At 36.5% G+C, this 20,395-nt stretch overlaps 1 protein-coding gene across 1 annotated transcript in view; it reads right to left on the bottom strand.

Annotated features, from left to right (window-relative positions):
• LOC105049834 (BAG-associated GRAM protein 1) overlaps positions 1-20,395 on the bottom strand; it is a 50,092-nt gene continuing 29,697 nt past the window's right edge. The window contains 14 exon segments of the mRNA XM_073262175.1: positions 1-428; positions 2,631-2,692; positions 2,846-2,909; positions 3,184-3,237; positions 3,415-3,561; positions 4,337-4,441; positions 4,530-4,673; positions 5,707-5,813; positions 9,537-9,633; positions 9,741-9,770; positions 16,597-16,713; positions 16,838-16,961; positions 19,762-19,808; positions 19,900-20,028. Coding sequence (XP_073118276.1) covers positions 312-428; positions 2,631-2,692; positions 2,846-2,909; positions 3,184-3,237; positions 3,415-3,561; positions 4,337-4,441; positions 4,530-4,673; positions 5,707-5,813; positions 9,537-9,633; positions 9,741-9,770; positions 16,597-16,713; positions 16,838-16,961; positions 19,762-19,808; positions 19,900-20,028 — 1,344 coding nt within the window. The 3' untranslated portion in view covers positions 1-311.

Raw genomic sequence — 20,395 nt, 5'->3', positions numbered from 1 at the left:
TAAGAAAGAGTCGAGTACTTCACATTTGACAAGTTTTTTTTGACGGGATATATTTGACAAGTTGTGTACACTTTGAATAGCCTGTTTTAATGATACGTAAGAGAGAATGATACAGACAGATATATGCACACACCACAAAATTCTCCTGTATGAAGGCAGGGTGAGAATACAGCAAAAAACTAGCGCAGGCCGACAGGTGTAACACAGAGCAGATTACGAGTGGCTTGAGAGATGGAACTTCATCGAGTCCCCGATGGTGTGACAAATGAGGGTGCCGAGAAGGCAGGCTTCATACGATAATGCTGTGGACTTCAACTACCTTGAGCAGATGGAGTTCCTGATGCCTGATCAGGCCCTTGGTTCGAAGCCTTGGCCTTGAGAAGGTACGAGCGTGCCACTTCTAACATCAGACTCACCTCTTTCTTGTACTGTCCATAGAAAAAGAACAAAGACAACAAAGTATGAAACCAACTGTCATTTAGATGCATGCATAAAATGCTACATCATGTAATTAGGTTATTTTTCATACACCACACTACATGGTTTTATAAAACAATATGGTATATAACTACCCTAGAACATCAGAATCTCCAGTTAGGACTTATCACATTGAATTTGAATAGCATCATATAATAACAGACACATGGAAGTATCAAAAGCATTAACAAATCACAGCTACTTTGCCATTTGCTAATGTCCCCAGTAATATGATGAAGCATCATATTAAATTGTTAATCAAGGTTATGATTATTTCTGAATGCCTCCAAGTTAAGAGCATAAAAGGTCCAGCTAGCATATTCCGGTATTCTGAAGCACTTGTTAGCATGTACATGTGAAAAGATATGCAAGATAAAATGGCAATAAAGAATCAATAAATATAATGTTGGGACCAAGTGTGTTCAAGGATATGATATAGCATGTGCAACAGAAGAGAAGGCACAGAATGGGGCACACACAATAATAAAGAAAAAAAGTAAATAGTGAATTTTAAATAAAAGAAGGGTGGTCGACCCTCCCGATTTTCATAAAGAATAATAATAAACAAAAAAATTCTTGACATATGGTATTTGAAACGCTGGCTCCATCTGAAAATCAAGGAACGGCAACCAAGGCTTGGCCGATGAAGGAATTGCAACTGAGGCTTGGCTTATCATATAGTATCTGTCCCTTTGACATATATCCAGGTTTTTTGGAACTTAAGGTTGCAGAACAGCATTTGCTGCTTCAACTAGGGTGCAACATGGCCTCCTTCTGGGGGGGCTCGAGCCATCAGTGAGATATTATTCTGGAAGAGCTAGAATTCTAACCTTGTGTCAAGACCTACGGGCCAAGGGACAGTCTCAGGTAGACAGTTTCTATGGGGCATAGGCCTCCCAAAAGATAACGGAATAGGTAGAAAGAATCCCTTTTCGAACAAGAGACTAATGGAACGACCTGGGGACTCTGAAAGCGCTGTGAGGCTCAAAATGGCATGCTCCTAGCAGCAAGGGTAGTGTAAGGATGGCATAATTTGTATGAGATAGCTGTGCACAACAAGGAGATAAACCCTGAAGACTAGGGCCAAAATGAGCTAAATAGGAAGGTAAAGATGGGGCCACTTAACCTGATAAAAGAGTATTAAGATAATGCATAGCTATATCACGTGTTTGAATTCACTCATACCAGCCGTTTGACCTTACTGAGGTGTGGGCAGGTGGGCTTTTGTTGTATCCAGCATAATTGGCTTCAGTTGAATTTAAAAAAAAAAACAAAAAATAAAAAAAATTAAAAAAAAATAGGGGATGGCTACCATTTGAATAACCACAGCTTTAGGAATAAATGGTCGTGATTTCTTATGTATAAGAGAAGGCCTTCGCAGGCTGCACTATTTAGAAAGAATGGAGTTTTGTAAGCAACACTATGATTTCACATGTCAGAGAGTTGTGAGCTGATTCTATCAATAAAAAAATGGATGTCCTTAAAGGTCATATGCATTTACTCAAATACTCTATTTACATGTGACAAAATAAAACAGATTGCACAACTTCAAAACTAGTACACACAAAACAGATAGACAATGAACTGCTTTGTTGATGAACCCATCAATGCTAGTTATGAGAACAAAATAACTGTCATAAATAGGGATGGAAGAACGCCCATGTGTTGGTATAAAACAATAAATATACTGATATATTTGTCAGAAAATTGTGTTTATGGATCTTTTAAAAGAGATTTTGGAAAATCAAGGTATTAATGTGCATACATAAAAAAAATACTCAGGTATTTAAGGCAAAAGTGAAAGTATATTGAATTTTTTTGAAACAATTCAAGAAAGCTTTAAGACATCAGGAAGCATAGGGAAGAGTAGAAGTGAGGTGACGTCAACATGGCCACCTAAAGTGGAAAGTTCCTGCAACTTGAGCGACCATGTCTATGATCAGGTGTTCATGTTTGCTGGTGGAAGGTTCCTGCAACTTCAGTGCCATGACATGGGCAGGTGTTCATGTCTGCCCTGTTGAACAGGGTAAATCTACTACAGTCCACAACATATCTTATTCTGCTGGTACTCAAACACAACCAATGAGAATAGAACTAGCACAGAATATGTTGGAAGGAAAGTGGACAGGAGAAATGAAAATGCAAAAGAAAACCTCATCGACAGATTCAGTCTTTATCTTAGACTGCATAATGCACCATTTCTTAAAATGAGCACCTGCAAAATATCCGAATTTTGTTTGAATTCTTTGAATCAGAAGCAGATAATGCTAGCATAGAAATGAGCAAGACCAATGTCTAAAACTGGAAGAATACAGAAGCAGATAGACAACAAGGGAAAAGGGAGTAAAAGATTGAATAAATAACTCACCAGCTCTTATATCAAGCGTACAAGAAGACTCAGAGTTTGTTTTCAACGACCATCTGCAATGTACCTGGTGATTTTAATAACATCATTCTCCTGAAAAAAATAGTCTTCCACCTCATTTTACATATGTACAAAATTACAAAAAAACCTTATAATAGATCAAGATGAATAGAATGAATAGACAGAAAGCAGCCACACAAGTCTTCAAGCCATCTAGATGATGCAACACATAGTGGACATTACAGCTCAGTACAAATGCAAGTGAGCAGGATAAAAACTCATCAAAATCCATATAATTATACCGTTTGACGAAGAATAAAACAGAAATTTTTGTTTAATACCTCAAAGCAGGAACCGAATGGAACATCATGTGCCTGTTGCACAGTCTCAAAAACCTGATACATAGAAATATTGTGAATTAAATGAAAAATATGCATCAGAGGAGATTCCAGGAGCAAAAGGCAATGAAGAATTTCAACAAGTCACAATAATATAATGGAAAACATCTTCCACATCTGGTTTTTGAGTCAACAAATCACACTAAGGTTGTTTTATCTGATGAAAGAACTCACCAAGCTTGTTTTATCAGATGAAAGAACTGCATGCTGCCACTCCGTCATGGCTGTGTCTGGAGGACACATGGGACTATGACATAATGATCTGAAGGTTATTTTTCTGACTTGACCATCATATTCACCAGCAGCATGCCATTGGCCGAACTGTACAGAACACAAATGTGATGGTGATTATAAAGAACTAGGAATAAACTAATACTATGGTCTCATCTAAGCTATTCCACATAGAACATCACTTCCATTTCTCGTCTTTGGACAGATGAAAAGTGGCATCACTACTACTTTCCCCTTTTTATATTATAGTACTTTATTTATTTTTATTTTATAGAGCATTTTTATACTATATTTTATAGAGTACAGAGAAACCGATAATAATAGTACACAAACAAAACATAAACAAACATGCAACTAGCCATGAAATTGCCAGAGCATACAATAAAACAGGCGTTAGGAAGATGACATAACATATCCGTACATTTCTGTGTCAGCAGAGTGGCCCCCCTTGTGAGGGGCATCCCACATTGGAGTCATATAATCGTATACGATGTATTTGCCCACAGGACATGTGGAATGAGGGAAAAGATGATAACACCACCACTTTTCCACAATAGCACTACATAGAAAGCATCATTTCTGCTCAGAATATAAGGATACATGCCTTCATCTAACCAAAAGTCATCACCAATTGGGTTACAACACTGAATGGCAAGCTCAAGCAATTGCATGAAGCTTGCCATGCACATGCGCGCGCGCGCGCGCGCGCACACACAAGAACAAAAAGGAAACAAAGAAAAATTACAAGCCAATCATGTAACAGCAATCTATATCAATGAGAACACAGTCAAAAGCTAATGAACTTGAGACAGAAGACTTAAAGGACCATAATGAGAGTGATAATCATCACATGCCAACACATTACATTGAGATTTGTATCCTTTCGTGCACTCCGATATTCCTCAATAAACTTTGAGTCATCACTCAATAGCACATTAAAAAAGTGCTCAGCTGTGCATGGAAAATTATCCTGGGATAAGATTAGTGAACTAATTAGTTAAAAATTAATAAATTTCTGAAATCAAGCATCTCTTGTGGATGATGAGTCTGATGCATACGTTGAATATGCCAACTAGAACTTCTTCTTTGATGAAAGATTGGAACTTTCCTGTCTGGACAACATCATATTCTAGAATTTCAATCTGTTTTCTACTACCTCTGACAGAGCTACTGTGTGCACGTAATGCTGACTGTGCCGACTCCTGCATTTCCCAATGAATAAGTGTTAAAATTTCTCTGTTCAAGTACTACATATGTAAAGAATCTCAAATAAAAAAGAACTAAAAGTCAGAAGACACAATCATAGTTCAGGGCTCACAAATCTAAACCAATTGTGCAGGTACCATATGAAAAGCAAACAGAATATAACAGAATCTGCCAGATATAAAACTGATGCAGGAAATCTTGTTACAGGAGTGAGCACAGAGCATCTTTCAGAGACATGTTCAGGTTGACCTGGATATAACAAACCCGATCAACACAACAAGGCTGAAGGCAAGATCATGCCACTGGATTATTTCATTTCAGGATATCGAGACTTAACAGAATGAGGGTTAAAACCTAACTATGCATAAATACTGGTCTTTATTAATGGACCAATTGGGAAGAATGCAGGCATAACCAGGGAGAAAAAGGAGGTGCAATGATGTATCTGAATTCTAGAACATTCCCAATAAAATATCGGGTAAGAAATAAAGACCAGACCTATAAAAGATAATTAAAACCAAACTTGGATCATAAAAAGCAGCAACCTCTGTTGGAACCCAAAAGGAGAATATCCTCAAGCTTCTTAGATACATACATGTCATAGAACACAAATGAAATTTAATTTCAACAGTCAAAATTAAAGATAAATTTATTGAATAATACTGAAAGAAATTTATACATTGAATTAGAGCAATGACAGCAGGATCATTAAAGTTGCAATAAAATACTAATAGAAATTTATAAAGTGCATCAGAATAATAATTGCAAGAATATTTAAAATTAATATTGACATTCCAGTAAAAAGATTCAAAAGCTGATAATTATCTACCAGTTTTCCAAGCCATGACATAATATGGTAATATCAAGTAAAAAATAATCTAATTCATGATAAGAATTTAATGAAGTCTCTGTATATAGAGTATAATAAACACACCAACAAAGTAATTTAGTGCCTGCTACTTGGGAGAAAAAAAATAGTGGTCTAATAGTAATAGAAAGACAAAACACTAGACCAATTTCTAAGAACACCTGCTTCTCAGCTTCTAACATTGCACGGAAGTTCTTTGCTTGGCATTGCAAAATTCTCAGCGTATGATTTCTGTTCCAAAAAGACGCGAATTTGTACCTAACTCTTCCTGTAAAGCAGAATAGGAAAACACAATGCATTTAACATCTCAAACTGGATTGTGGAAGAATTTGTCCAAAGCAGAGTGCACTACCAGCTGTTTCAGCAGCTATTTTCATAAGACCATTTTTTTTTCAAAAAAAATGCATACTTGTTTATTTAAACACAGATTAGCTAGTGAATGAGAGTGATAAAAAGGACTAACATATATGCTATACATGGTTTCTTTTCTTTCACTCTGATCACAAAATTGATTAATTATTGAAATATATATTTCAAGTTATGCAAGGTTTTTGCACCACTATACATACTAGTTTGTGAACATTGATGCATGTGCAATCACACTAGAATGAATGAATTTTTAAAACAAACATTCACAGAAGAAAGAATTGAAATTTCCAAATGTGGCTATCAGAACTCTCACATCATTAAGAGGCTAAAAGAAAAGACATCTATGCATAAATAAGAGCATGCAATCAATGTGCGAACTCTAATTGTACTCAGATGCAAGTCCAAAATAAGGCACAATAATTGGAGGAAGATTGTTTTTGAATGCACAGACAAGAATTTCCAAGCCTGACGGTAGAATCAATATGCAAGCGTCTCACAGTAGTACTAGTACTAGTACAACACCTGTGATGCAAAGTAGCGAACCCCATATCTGATGGGCACATACCATCCAATGTGGGGTTGTGCACCTTAAGATATGGAATATTCATTTTCAGAAATTCATACTCCATGGTGTATTTCTTGTTCATACGGCCAACAGTTTATATATGTACACTAAATAAGTATTTTTCCTTAGTTATATGTCACATTATAGTTTGTACTTTGTACCTTGAATTTTAAGATTGTCACACACTTCTTCATGTGTGAGAAACAGTTATGCAATGTTAGTTTGTGTTAAAAATAATTTAAAATTATTAAGTGCAAATGGCAATTAGAATTTACTACAGGTATTGGGATAATTTATAATGCCAATCAAAGCATTTTTGGCTTGGCATGGCCCAGATTTGGTAGGCTTGAGCAGGAATTTCGGCCCACCTGACCAGGCTCAAGCCAAGAATTTCAAGCCCATGGAAATTTGGGCTGAGTCGGGCTCAAAACTAGACAGGCCTTGCACAAAAATTTATAAATACAATAAAATATATTACTTACATTTATAGTGTTACAAAATATATAAATATATTAGTTTTAAATATAAAAAAACATAATACAGAGCTACCTTTCCCTTTTCTAGTCCATCTCTTAATTTCCCCACCTCCTTCCACATCGGTCCATCTCCCTCAGTTCGACCTCCCACCTCCTCCCTCCTCTTCCTCACCCACTCTCTTTCCTCATGGATTTGGAGTATTAGAGATCCTGTTAAGTCTCAGCCTCTCTCTCTCCCACTCTCTCCCCACCTTAACGGAAACCAGGTGCTGCTCCTCCCCCTCCTCTAGGTATGTCATCTCTCTCTCTCTCTCTCTCCACCCATCTCCTTAGCCCACCTTAGTGGAAACCAGGTGCTGCTCCTCCCCCTCCTCTAGGTATGTTCTCTCTCTCTCTCTCTCTCTCTCCCCCCCCCCTTAGCCAATGGCCCATCCTTTTCTCTACCTTCCCACATCTCTCCATTGTGGCCATTGGACTCACCCAAGAATGTAGGCCCTAGGTTGGGAAAGGCCAAGTTCATTCTAGCATGTTGGCCTTTGATATAAACTTCAAACCAGGCTTGAACCCGACCTGACCAGATGAATGATCTAGTTCCAACCATAGATAAGGTATAACATGTTATGCATGCTATACTGACCCTTAACTGGCAGATGGATTTGGGGTGTGACATAACAACAAAAGGCAATACTTTGGTCCTTATTCAATGGTTTAAGCCAAGGCCCATAAAATTGGTACTAGGAAAAATACCAGTAAGTTACCAGTATGATCGATATGGTATGTTATGCACCTCATACTTAGACTAGCTCTCAACATCTTTTTTCACTCTTAACCATGGTATCGCCCAAAACCGTGTGGCACAGGTTGGTACAAGGTAGTATAGAGCAGTTCCGTATAGCTTAGACTAGTACAAACTGTTTCAGTTCACATACTAAACTGAACTCAATAGGATGTTGGTACATTGCAATAATACAGTCAATAGAGTTGGTACAGAAAAACCTTGGTTTAAACTCATGGAACATTAGTGATTTTGAACAAGTACTATGGTCGCATTATGTTATGGTTATGATTGTATAACTAAAAAAAAAAAAGCAAAAGAATCAGTATGGGATGGTTATTAACTTGAAGTGGGATGGTTATTGCTGCAATAGCATGGAAAAACTGATGATTGTTGTGAAATATGGGTGGCGATCAGGTCGGATCGGGTCAGATACAAAATAGATCAAAAGTTTGTCAACACAAACCTAGCCTATTTATTAAATAGGTCAAAAATCTAGACTTCAATCAGACTATTTCATTAACTATGTAACTTGTCCTAAACTATAATGGGTGGAATCAAGTTAGACCGGTTAAATGGTTAAGCATTCCCATCCCCATGGACAGCGGAATTGTCCCGAACTGCCCGCTTTAGAGCATGCCGAACTGCCCGCTTTAGAGCATGCCGAACTATACGAACGGTCGATTGAGAAGGGTCCAGCATCCGAAATGAGATACTAGCGAGGATGGGGGGAGGAGAAGGAAAGAGAGAAAAATAGAGAGAAGGGAGAGTGAAGGAGGGGGAAAGGCCAGGGAGGCCATCAAAGGGCCACCAAGGCTATCGGAGCTCTGCCCTCCTTTGGAGAGAGAGAGAGAGAGAGAGAGAGAGAGAGGAGGCGGGGAGGCCGACAATGGCTAAGGAGGCCCTCGGATGATAGGATCTCCCTCCCTGCCCTCCTTCGGATCAAAACAAGGGCGAGTCGCCCCTGTTTTGATCAACCTTTTATTTTTTTGCTGACGTCATTTAAGTGAAATAGCAAGTTACGAAATAGTAAGAAAGGATTAACATGAACAATCTAGCAAGTTGTGCACCATGTGTGTGGTGTCCGTAATGAAAGTCCTGATCGGATTGAAATAGCTAAGAATTGCTTCTTGCAGGCAACCTAAGGGAAGGAAAAAATAAAAAAGCCTTCTCTAGCGAATAACACTATATAATGTACTTAAGCATTTCTTTCCCTCAATTTCGCAAACACCTTATCTTAGCAATATTTCTTCAGCCAATTATTTTGTTAGGTCCACCACAAATTCTACGTTTCTAGGTTGAGTAGGTTCTACACTTGTTGTGGTGCACTAATTCCTTTTCATTAATCAAACTTCGACATATCTGTTTTAATAATTAAGTTTGTGAACTTTGAACCACCTATAGTAAATATTGTATTTTACCACAAAAAGCAACCAAGGATTTTTTGTTAATATTCGTGTTGTAGGATTTCCCTCCCATACTACTTTAGAAATAAAAATATATCATGCTTCTAGTGTGTTTTTTTCCCATTTTTTGAAATTACTAAAACATATCTACGGAGATAGAAAGTAATTTAAGAGGTAAAATTGATATATTTTGTGCAATTATTGCCGAATCATTTACAGTTTCCAGACATGTCCTCAAAAAACAACCAAACACCAACTTAATATCAAGAGAAAATTATTTGTTAATTGCAATTACCACTGTAATTCTATATAATGTAACAAACCTATTATAAGCATCTTATTATATGAGACGTAAAATAGGACATGGAAGCAGATTCACAATATTACATATAACACTGACCATCTGGGCTTCCAAGAGGAACACCATGCCCTCCAGCACCCATGCGAAGAATTATCATAATTGCAGGGTTGATAAATGCGTGTTGGCTTTGCCCTATCTGCATTGCGAATAAAAAATGCAAATTAATGCACTCATATCAATAAGCATATGATAAAATTTTGATACGAAACTAAGAAGTAAGCAGAAAGAACATAATCAACAAACCTCATGGATATCTCCTAAGGGAATAACCACCTATCAAATAAAATAAATTGCTATTAGTGAAGCAATCTATGGAAACCACTCTATGAATATATGACTACAACTCAATGCAAGTGATTTCTTTTTCTAGAAAAATTTTCCATCATTGGCAAGAAAACTTTTTTTCTGCCAAAACAATTTTAAAGAAATAAACAAGTACAGTGGAAACAAGCAAATAATTGATAAAGCATTAACAATCATTATAAAGTGTGCTGAAAAAGGGAAAGCCATTCTTCTAACCCATATGCGATAGCCTTTTAAGGACACCGTATAGTTACAATTAACTGATTTCATAACTTCATGAAAATATTTAAAGATGCAATTTCAGTGCTATTCAAAAAACATTGTTTTTATTAGTGTGACATTTCGATAAAAAAAAGAATATCGAATGCCACGACTTCTAGAAAAATATTTCGAATGCCATAACTTCTAAAATCAAATTTAAGATTAAAATAAGGAAAGCTTCATTACAGACCAGTATGAATGCACATTTTTTGTCAAAAGCAATGGATAAGTCATATTACTAGTTGCTAAGAGGCTTCATGAATATTTATTCACTTATTGTCATTCTCCATCATTTGTTTCTGACTCCTCAATAACCAAATCAGAAATGACAGGTTCATAAATATATATTTTTTTTAAAGTGCCATGAAGGATCTACTTGACAACAGCAAAACAGTCACTTGCATGGGTTAGAATTTTAAGTACACCAGAGACGTAGGATCATCATTATGACTTCAAGCAGAGTCCAAGATATACATCCCCATTAATTGTGGATCAGAACACAATGTCAAAGGAGGTCAGACTGGCTGCATGCATCAGTCCTGAAAGCATGAGGATCAGCATTTTGGTGCAACAGAGAGTTCAGATCATGAAATCAGGAAAGGATCATAGCATATTTCGTCCATGTCCAATCCTTAAGAACAACAACAACATGCTTTAGACCTATAATCATCATTCAGTTTCTGGTATTTCAAGCTGATCTAGCCAACACATTAGTTTCTCTTGCAGCCGAACATTTTGGAAAAAAGATGGAGCTATATTGTTGTGCAACTAAGGAAATTAGATTCTCGTAGTATTAGCTGCCAGGATGAGTTTTTACGCACCATTTTTGTGATGGGTCCCGTAGTGTTTTTAAAGGTGTCCTGACCTAGGTACATAGGCATAGGGGTGCAATTGGGATTGGGCTCACCCCCAACCTACCTACACAACCCGCTCACTTGGTGGGGCTGGAATGAGGTCTTATAAATTTAGGCTAGCCTTGGGCTCACAAATCCATCCTAACCGCAGGTTGGGTTGGGTTCAGGTTGAGCTTATATCCAACCATATTTGACCTTAATCTAATCCAAGGTTTGCGATCTCAAAATCCGGATCCATACCGGTATCATGTTGGTTTGGTGTTGGTATGCGGGGTGGGGGTCAATTCAAACATACTGAACCTTGTGCGGAGTATAGGCTTGGTATCGGTACAGTAAGGTATACTCAGTTTAGGGAGGCCTGCACCAGTACTACAAACCTTGATCCAACCCAAATCTGGCCAATTTGAACCAATCCAATATAGTTCATGTATATGCTTTCACTTCATACTTATGTTTCATATAAGTTAGTTATATATTGTCATATCTCTAGTCTTGTTAAATATGTGTAAATATACCATTGAAATTCAAGAACAGGTGAAGTCTCAGCCCAACAAATATCAATCCGGCAAAAATGTTACAAACCTATCCCCCATCCTAAAACTCCTACTCATTCCAATCTAAGGCAACTAACGTTCCCAACGTAACCCAACCTGGTAAAGCTTTTGTTGGTAGAGCTTTTGCTAGTAGAGCTTTTAATAAAAAGCAGTTTACTATTTTGTTACTACATTTATAAAGTGCTGTGAAACTTGAACATCTGTTTGGTAACTAAAATGAGAATGTGCTTTGAGTACAAGAAAATGACAACAAAGGACATTGCATAATGCTTTCAACTTTTTAATTCTTTCATACTATCAAGAATTGTTATTATAAACTATTCTTAATTTATAAATTATTTATGTTGAATAAAATTTTAAATCCCATGGGACGGAAGTGTCATAATATCTCTATGGAACAGGACGCCCCGCTGTCCCATCCTATCCCGTGCCAGTAGTTGTTCTGGTCATGCATCCGATAGATATCCTTCATATCTCTCTCTTTCTTCTTTTCTTTCTTTCTTTCTTTTTCTTTTCTTCTACCTTTCTATCTTTCCTTTTTTCTTTTTCTTATCCCTTCCTTTCTTTCTTTTTTTCCTTTTTCTTCTTCTTTCTTTTTTCTTTCTTCCTTCTGTCGTTTCTTTCTTTTTCTTTTCCCTTCCTTTCTTTCTTTCATTTTTCTTCTTCTTTCTTTTCAATTTTTACTTTTCATTTTCTTCTTCTTCTTTCCTATCACTTTTTACGTTTCAACTTCTTTTCTTTCTTTCTTTCCTCTTTCATCTTCTTTCCCTGCATGGATGGGTTTCAGAGTCCTGAATCTATCTTAATCCCATTTTCTCACAGGAATAAAATGGGATGGCTAGGACCGCTCTCCATCCCACCAGAACATAAAACCTTGTTTTAAATAGTATAATATTAAAATAGTATGATAATGTGGTATAATAATATAATATTACACCATTAAAATATGATTATTATGATATAATAATGATAGTACCAATGCATCATCAAAATATTAGTAAAACATAATATAATATAACGTAATGTAATGTAAATATAATGTATCTATCATCAGTTAATAATTATAATATATATTTATAAAGTATTACATTTATTATTATTATTGCATATATTTATGAAATATAAATGTGATATTATTATTTTAGTATATTATTATAATAGTATTATATTATAATATTATTCTTATATTAATATAATATGGTGAAAATATTGTTAATATACACTTTATATTTTTTATTTAACTCTAAATATTAGAATAACCAATGTAACAACTACAAAGTCTGGGGGTATTTTAGTCATACAAATGGCTTCCTAGCAAATTTCAGAAAGCACTTTTGGAAATACCAAATTGGAGTTTTTCCCAACTAGATGTTTTATAGCTTTTGGGAGGATCGGAAAGCTATTCCAGATTTTTTACCAAACACCGTCGTATCATCTAGAAGTGCTTTTAGCCCCTCCAAGAGCAATCCCAAATGGGGCCTTTAGCTTAAAATACATTTGGATTAAACAAATCCCAAACTGAGATCCGCTTGCCCTTGACCCAACCCACTAGAGTTTGCTGCCCTACCTATGAGCCTAGGCATTTTAATCAGCTAGCCCACCTAGACCTAAGCTACTTAGCATTCCCACCTTTCCCAAGTTCCCCATATTGCACGTTATCTCTTGTTGGCTGTTTGTCTTTTCGTTTCTTTCCAGTTACTAACCAGGAAACAATGTGCCACTGACCTAGCAACTATGGTAGGAGGCTTACCGACCCCATATGGTGCCATGAACAGCAGAAAGCAGCACAGATGACATGGTAGCCACTAGTTGTGCGAAGTATGTTATCCTTCTTTCTCCTGCTCCTTTTCTTCTAGTTCTCCTTCTTATTCCTCTTCTTCCTGTTGTTGTAGATGTCAATTCTAGTGCCCTATTTCTCCATCCCCCTTTTCTTGACTTTTCCCCTGTTTTCTGCTAGCTTCTCCTCCTGCTACATGCCAACTGCCCATCTAAATTATTTTTTGCTGTATTTCCTAAAAAAATGCAAGCAGGGACCTGTTCCTATGGTTTTTCCCCAATTTTCCCTTTTTCCCTGATCAATGCACTTTTCTAGCAATCCGACTCACACTAGCGACTGGCAGCCAGCTTCTCCTCCTAATCTTCATTCTTTTTCTCCTCCTCCAATCACTTACGCTTCTATCTGTAGTCTGTAGACAGAGATATGATGTTGAAAACAATCAAATTTTAGTTTCTATAGACATTTTGTTTTCATTATAGACTTAGAGTTTAGAACTTTTGGTTTTACTTTGCATTGCTGAAGAGGTATCCTATTTTGTGGCATGTATTTTCCGAACTACTCACTATGATTAATACTTCTAAATCTTTTTGAAAACCATGACTATGATCCATGCTCATTTTGTGTTGGGTCATTACAACTGACCATTTTGGGTTACATGGTTGGCTGATATTTGCTACCAGCTACAATATTATGTGCCTATGTTATGCTATCTCAAACTTATTATCAATGAAATCATGTCATCTATGTTTTCCATCAATATTTTATTATCTTTTCTAAAATTTGATGACATTTGGATTGTTTTGAAATTGAAAAACAGATTTCATGCACCATACATCCTGTGAAAGGGGTTTGTTTAAAAACATATTCCCTATACATAAGCATGGCTTGTATCTTTTGCAGCTTTCTAGGCTTTTCCTCCCTAGGTAGCCATCTAATTGGCTATGCACCCACCTAGGCCTTACAAGGGGTCCATCAGCTGGCCCTTCTTACGCTATTTCAAGTTTAACATATTCGTTTTTTCTCAGTCAAGGACTAAAATTTGGCAAGTGCAGGGTGTCAGCTAGTAGTAAATGGGTACTGTATGCTGGTTTCAAGAAGAAATTGAAGAGAAGAATGAAGTCAGCTTTCACCCCCCCCCCCTCCACAACAAAATCCCCTGACAATGTTATTTCTTTCATCTCCTAACTCTCCTATCCATCCCCATTTAATCTCTCACCCGAGTACTGTTTTCTCTCATGTGCTAATTTATTACATTTCTGCCATTTCTTTGTTTCTGATCATATTATAGAGATTGAAATTAGTTTTTTTAAACTTTCAACGAATTGGTACTCTTTCACCTCATAAGATCCACTCTTTTTTTCAGTGCTTAAATGCCAATGACATAAGTATACAAAACCTGGACTCACAATCAACAATTAACCACTATCATAGTCCCACATTGACTAATAGAAGGGATGCCACATGGGTTTATTAGCTTAGGCCAGTCCTCCTCTCAACAGCTTAAGTTTTTAAGCTGTGAGCCAGTGACAAATGGTATCAGAGCCAGACTCATTGTGCATTACCACCTTTATTAGTCATGTGGGCCCCTCATTGGGTGATTCCAAGGTTGTGGAGAACACATTAGGGTCAAGTAGCACTCAGGCCATGAGTGGACCCCTATCTCTCAACTAGGAGCCAAACGTGATGAGAGCATCACAAGATTGGGTAGAGGAGAGTATCTTTAGTCCTACATTGACTAATAAAATGGGTGCCACATGGGTTTATTAGCTTGGGCAAATCCTCCTCTCAAAAGCTTAAACATCTCCACTCACCTAGTCAACCCTAGATCCCTTTAGTGAGGACAGATGCTCCTATTAATACCTCATAATGTTTTCTGACCCTTAAACATTTGTAATCACTAAAACAATAAATTGTCTTGTTTCCTGCGATTGGGCAGCTAAGTGAATTCAGCACTCATACCTAGTTTACATAATCCTTTAGGTCCAACTACACATGCATAGGCCATCCCTAACTTGTCCTACGTCAATGAGATTTCTCTGTTGCATCCTCCAATTGACACCATTGCTGCTTCAAGTAGCAGTAACTCCTGCTTGATTTACTAATTTTTCAGTTTTAAGTTGCATAATTTTTTCCTGGTGTTACATTTTGAATATTTTATGTTACATCCCTCTCCATCATCTTTAGGCATTAGAGGAACCCCATATTCCTCTCCTAGAATCCAGGACAAAGCTGAAACAACATTATTCCTAAAGAAGCCATCTGTAATATGGAAAAAAGAATACCCTCGGTCCGAAGAGTTAATCCAGTTGGAATAAAAATTTCAGCCAAACAAAAATTGAAATAAGAATGTCTATTCCACTTTATCTTATTCTCAAATCAAATGCAGCGTTAGTGTTTCAAGACTACTTATTGCCATCCCACTCTTCGAGTGTTTCAAAATTTTCATGAAACCATGCTACCTTGAAGAGAAAACACTGAAGGCACATCTACAGTACATCAATCACAAACTTCAATTCAAATCAGAACTTCGTTAGCTATCTTGCAGGATATATGAAATAAAACTAAGAGTTATTCACAAAAGGATTGGCACAAGGTAGTTTTGGTCATCAATTTGACCAAACATCTTCAAAATTCACACAAAGCATATTCCTCTGCTAGCATGAAATAACCTTTCCATTGAACCCTAAAACCAACACAAACAATAATACTACATTCAAATAGTCATCCTTGTTGTCCTAATCTAACAACATATCCACATGAAACATATGGCAAGAGGCCTTAAATGCATAAAACAAATGAACTGATTTATATCCATAGTAAGAAAATAGTAAAACAAAGGATTAATGCTGAACATATAATTAGACTATTTACACTAAAAAAATTCACCTATTTCAAAGGAATTTCATATTGCTCTCCATAGATGATAATAAACTATAAAAAAATTTAAAGCAAGCAACTAATTTTACATTTAGATGAAAATAATATAAGGTAAAAATTAGAGGAACTTTCTCAATGTTGGTTTGTTGCGCTCATGCGAAATTTAGTTTTGCACTGGAAAACATTTCACATGATTCAGGAGACATAATAGTCTAACCTGCCAAATCCACAACCGAAAACTGTATGCCACCAAATATGTATGATATCAACATGAAGCAATTCTCACAAAAGAAAAAAAAAAAAAAAGAGAAAAATTTTAAAACTAAACTAATCGATAAACCAAATCAAATGTGATCAAGTTGACTCAACATGGGTCATCCCATAGTTATATAGATATTTGTTTTAAGATTAATACAAGAACAAATGCATCTGAAACAAGTAGTAAACCTTACAGATAGGTAGAAGAAGCTAACCTTTATTTGCTTAGAAAATACATTAGAATGGAAGCAAATGTGCCATGCAGAGACATACATGCGCCCATGGTACAAAAAGGACCTCTCAAGCGCACATGAATAAGTATGATCAGCAACCTGAAACAATACAACCCTAACTAGATCACCAGTTATAACGGGCTGCAATTTCTGAACACTAAACTATATACATGGATCGCATGCACATAAGTGAGCTCAATTTTCATGATATAGGGGAACTTACCTCATCTGGAGGAAGATCAAATATGGTCTGTAACGGCCCAGGCTTTTGATGAACCACTGTAGGGCCTTGTTTATCTAAAGAAATCCTTCTTCGAGCATCAGCACCAGCAAAGCCATTTAAAGCCCTAGATATCAGATTTTTTTGGGAAAAAGGATAAAAAATAGACACTCTTTGACTTTGCTTTTGACTAAGATACAAGATTTTTAAAAAAATAATACAAAGTACATATTTCAAAAAACCAAAAAGAAAAATAGAATTAATGAGAATCTCACACCTAGCAATGTGATCCAGACAGCATGAGGAAAAAAACATCAAGTGGATTTTAGTAAAGCATCTGGATCCACCTTTCTGTATCTGTGGTCAATCTATCTTAACATGTTATTCGAATTTGTAGTCAAAAGCACAGCACATAATGCTGCAGAGGCCTCACTTCTACGTAACAAAAGAAAAAAAGAACTTCCATGGGCTGACACAAAACCAATGGTGATACTACGCATTCATAACTAGTGATGCCAGGAACATCTTAAGCATGATTGGAGCTTGATTGATCATGACCCTTTTAATTTATTGTTTTTGATCACTGAAAGACCTTATTGGAAGGATTTAACTAGATGGAGGTTTTTTGCAAATCTGATAAGTTGCCACGAGGCAATTGAAATTGATTCTTAACAAGCAAGAGATAGGGAGGTTCACTGAGAAGGAAGAAAAGAAAAAATGGGCTTATTTGTGGCAAAAGGCATTCAATCAAAGGTACTACTAAATATGGAAAGAATCTACAATCAAGTATTCAATCAAAAATCACACTTCTCCAGCCAAGGATGATCACCAACCAAGGATTTCAACATTATGGATGATGATGCGCATAAGGATGATACGTTAACAAATATTCAAGACAATGGAGAATTTCAAGTTCTAAAAGCATTTGCACAGATGTTCTTCTTCCTTTATTCATCTTTTTTCATTCCTTTCTCAACTTCTTAATCTACTGGATTTTCCCATGTTATGGGCTGAAGAAGCTATTAAACCTGGAGAAAGGTGTAAGTTCAAATAATGAATGGGTGGTTCTTGATGAATGAAAGAAATGAAATAAAAATGTTTTTCTCTATTCTCTGTGGTCTGATTCCATATATTAAGCACGAGGCTTGCAAAAACCTAGAAGCGAGGCCTAGATTCATAAAGGTGTGGCTGGTGGGGCACTAGGTGTCATTGTTCCTATAAGTCATTTATTGTGTTTCTATTTTATGAACTAGACTCTAACTTCAAAATTTCTCTTTCTTGACCCTTTTTTCTCTCCAATCACTGGTTCTTCTTTTTGGTCTAATATATCATTTTTTTTCCAGAAGCTCACAAATCTTAGTAAATGACCTCTTCTACACATGGAAATATATTTTTCACCTCACATAACTGAGGACCATAAATCTTAGTACCCACCTTCTCCAACCTGCTCTTAATCCCCCACCCCCTCCAAAAAAAAAAAAAAAAACTCTCTTCCTTGTTCTCCTTCCCCTCCTCTTCCCTTTTCCTCTAATCTCACCTTCTCCTTCCCTTCCTCATCCTTCCCTTCACCTCCATCTTCTCCACCCCCTCACACTCCACCTTGGTCGCCTCTTTCTTCTCCTCGCCCCTTGTTTGAGACACTACACAATGTACCAGCTGCCCACATACTGCATCTGCTATCTAGAAAGTTGAAAAAAAAAGATGATAATATTCATGGCATTCTAGGATTTTGAAATGCAGAATGCTACACATCAACCTTGCTGTATTGGATGGATCATGCAATGACACAACCAAATGATACCAATAGATGAACACAGATGATACAGTGGTATGAAGCCTCAGACTGTGTCCAAACCTACTAATACAATACGAATCATAGATATGACATAGGACCATCACTTTAAACCTTGATAATACAATATATGGCATATACCACAATACATGCAGAACTACTAAGTCATGATAACTTGTGGCTCCATGAACATAATCTCAGTGAACTTTGCCACATATATAATCACTTCATTCAGTCTAAAAAATTGTTCACATTCTCAGGGTACAGCTTCAGTCTTTTAGAACCAACTACATGGCCACAGTTACTTGGGGGCTAGTGGATCAGAGGGCATAACTTCAGCATACTGTAGTCCATGAACAAAGCCAGCGATTGGTAGGCTTAATATATAACTTTTCGTGTGCTTACCCTGCAAGCCTTCAGTCTGTCATAATCAACTTATGCCATCTTTAACTTTACAAAGAATACTACAAAGCTCAGTCAAAAGACTCAACACCTTGTCATTATTATTCAAAGTTGCATTCAGTAGATGGAACTATGTCAATTAACCCCATATGTTCAACATGGCAATGAACCACAAGCATCAAGAGAAATTGTTCGCGAATATCCAAGAAATACAGGATTGATATGAAATGCGAGCAGATATAGAAATATGATAAACTGCACAAGATGGATCAAGTATCTTGAACAGAGAAGAGCTTGTGCATATTGACAAAATTAGTCATTAGCATCTATGGAACTTCAAACATAACACAACAAGTATAGGAGTGCAACCGTAAAGCACTCCAGTTGCCCAAAACCACCAGCCAAGGCATAATCCCCAGCCCAACAGCCTCCACGCACACACACTCACAGATAAACCCCTCCATGTACAAAAAAATATAAAAAATAAATATCAGTAATAAAATCTACAGTTGTGTCTCTGAAATTCTTGTTTTCCTCTTTGGCCAAAAGCACGATAAGAATAATTATGTGTGTATAAATAGCACATTAAGGCTTCTAGAATTAAGCAGGTTACATGAGCAAAAGAATTTATTGACTAGAATTCAGGTGAAATACTTTCATACTATATAGAAAACGAATAAAATGCTAGCGAAAGGGAAACAGCCAGTAGGCCAAAGCCAAAACAAGAAATCACCTGGAAGTACTTGCAGGAAGCTTTATTGTTTTAATATGTAGACAAACCTGGAAAAAAACATCCTTTAAGTTCACAATAAACCATGCAAAGCCCCAAGCACATGATATAGTTTATGTATCAATTGTCAAGTAATCATACCTGTCCTGACGTGCTATCCAAAGTGTACCAGATGACTCCAGTTTGGCCTTCACTTTCAACTGGAACTGTTACAGACCCAAGAACTGTGCTTTTCCATATTATGTCCCAGTCATATATTGTCACGTTAATCTACAAAAAATAATTGAAAATAAAATCCAATATGATTAGAATAGCAAAAAAATACACTGAAAAGTAAACAACTAAATAATATGTGTACCAAACTGAACATGCATGTCATCTGTGTGGACACGGATCTTGAGGGTTGTGTAAGCAAATAAGACACAATTATAGCATAATATAATGCATGTAAATGTACTCCGCATATATGTCATCAATGTACCAGAATGTTAAATAACCAATTATTTCTGTAAGCATCAGGGTGAAATTTGTGTCAATTTACGACAAAATTTTGGGTAAGTCTTGTTCATTTCTACATATCACGGAGCATGCATGTTGATAATCATTGTATTTTTCAGTCATCTATTAACATGTAATT

Source organism: Elaeis guineensis, chromosome 8, assembly GCF_000442705.2.
Source record: "Elaeis guineensis isolate ETL-2024a chromosome 8, EG11, whole genome shotgun sequence".
Classification (NCBI taxonomy): domain Eukaryota; kingdom Viridiplantae; phylum Streptophyta; class Magnoliopsida; order Arecales; family Arecaceae; genus Elaeis; species Elaeis guineensis.
Note: the sequence above shows the minus strand (reverse complement) of the source record. Positions and strands in the feature narration are given on the sequence as shown.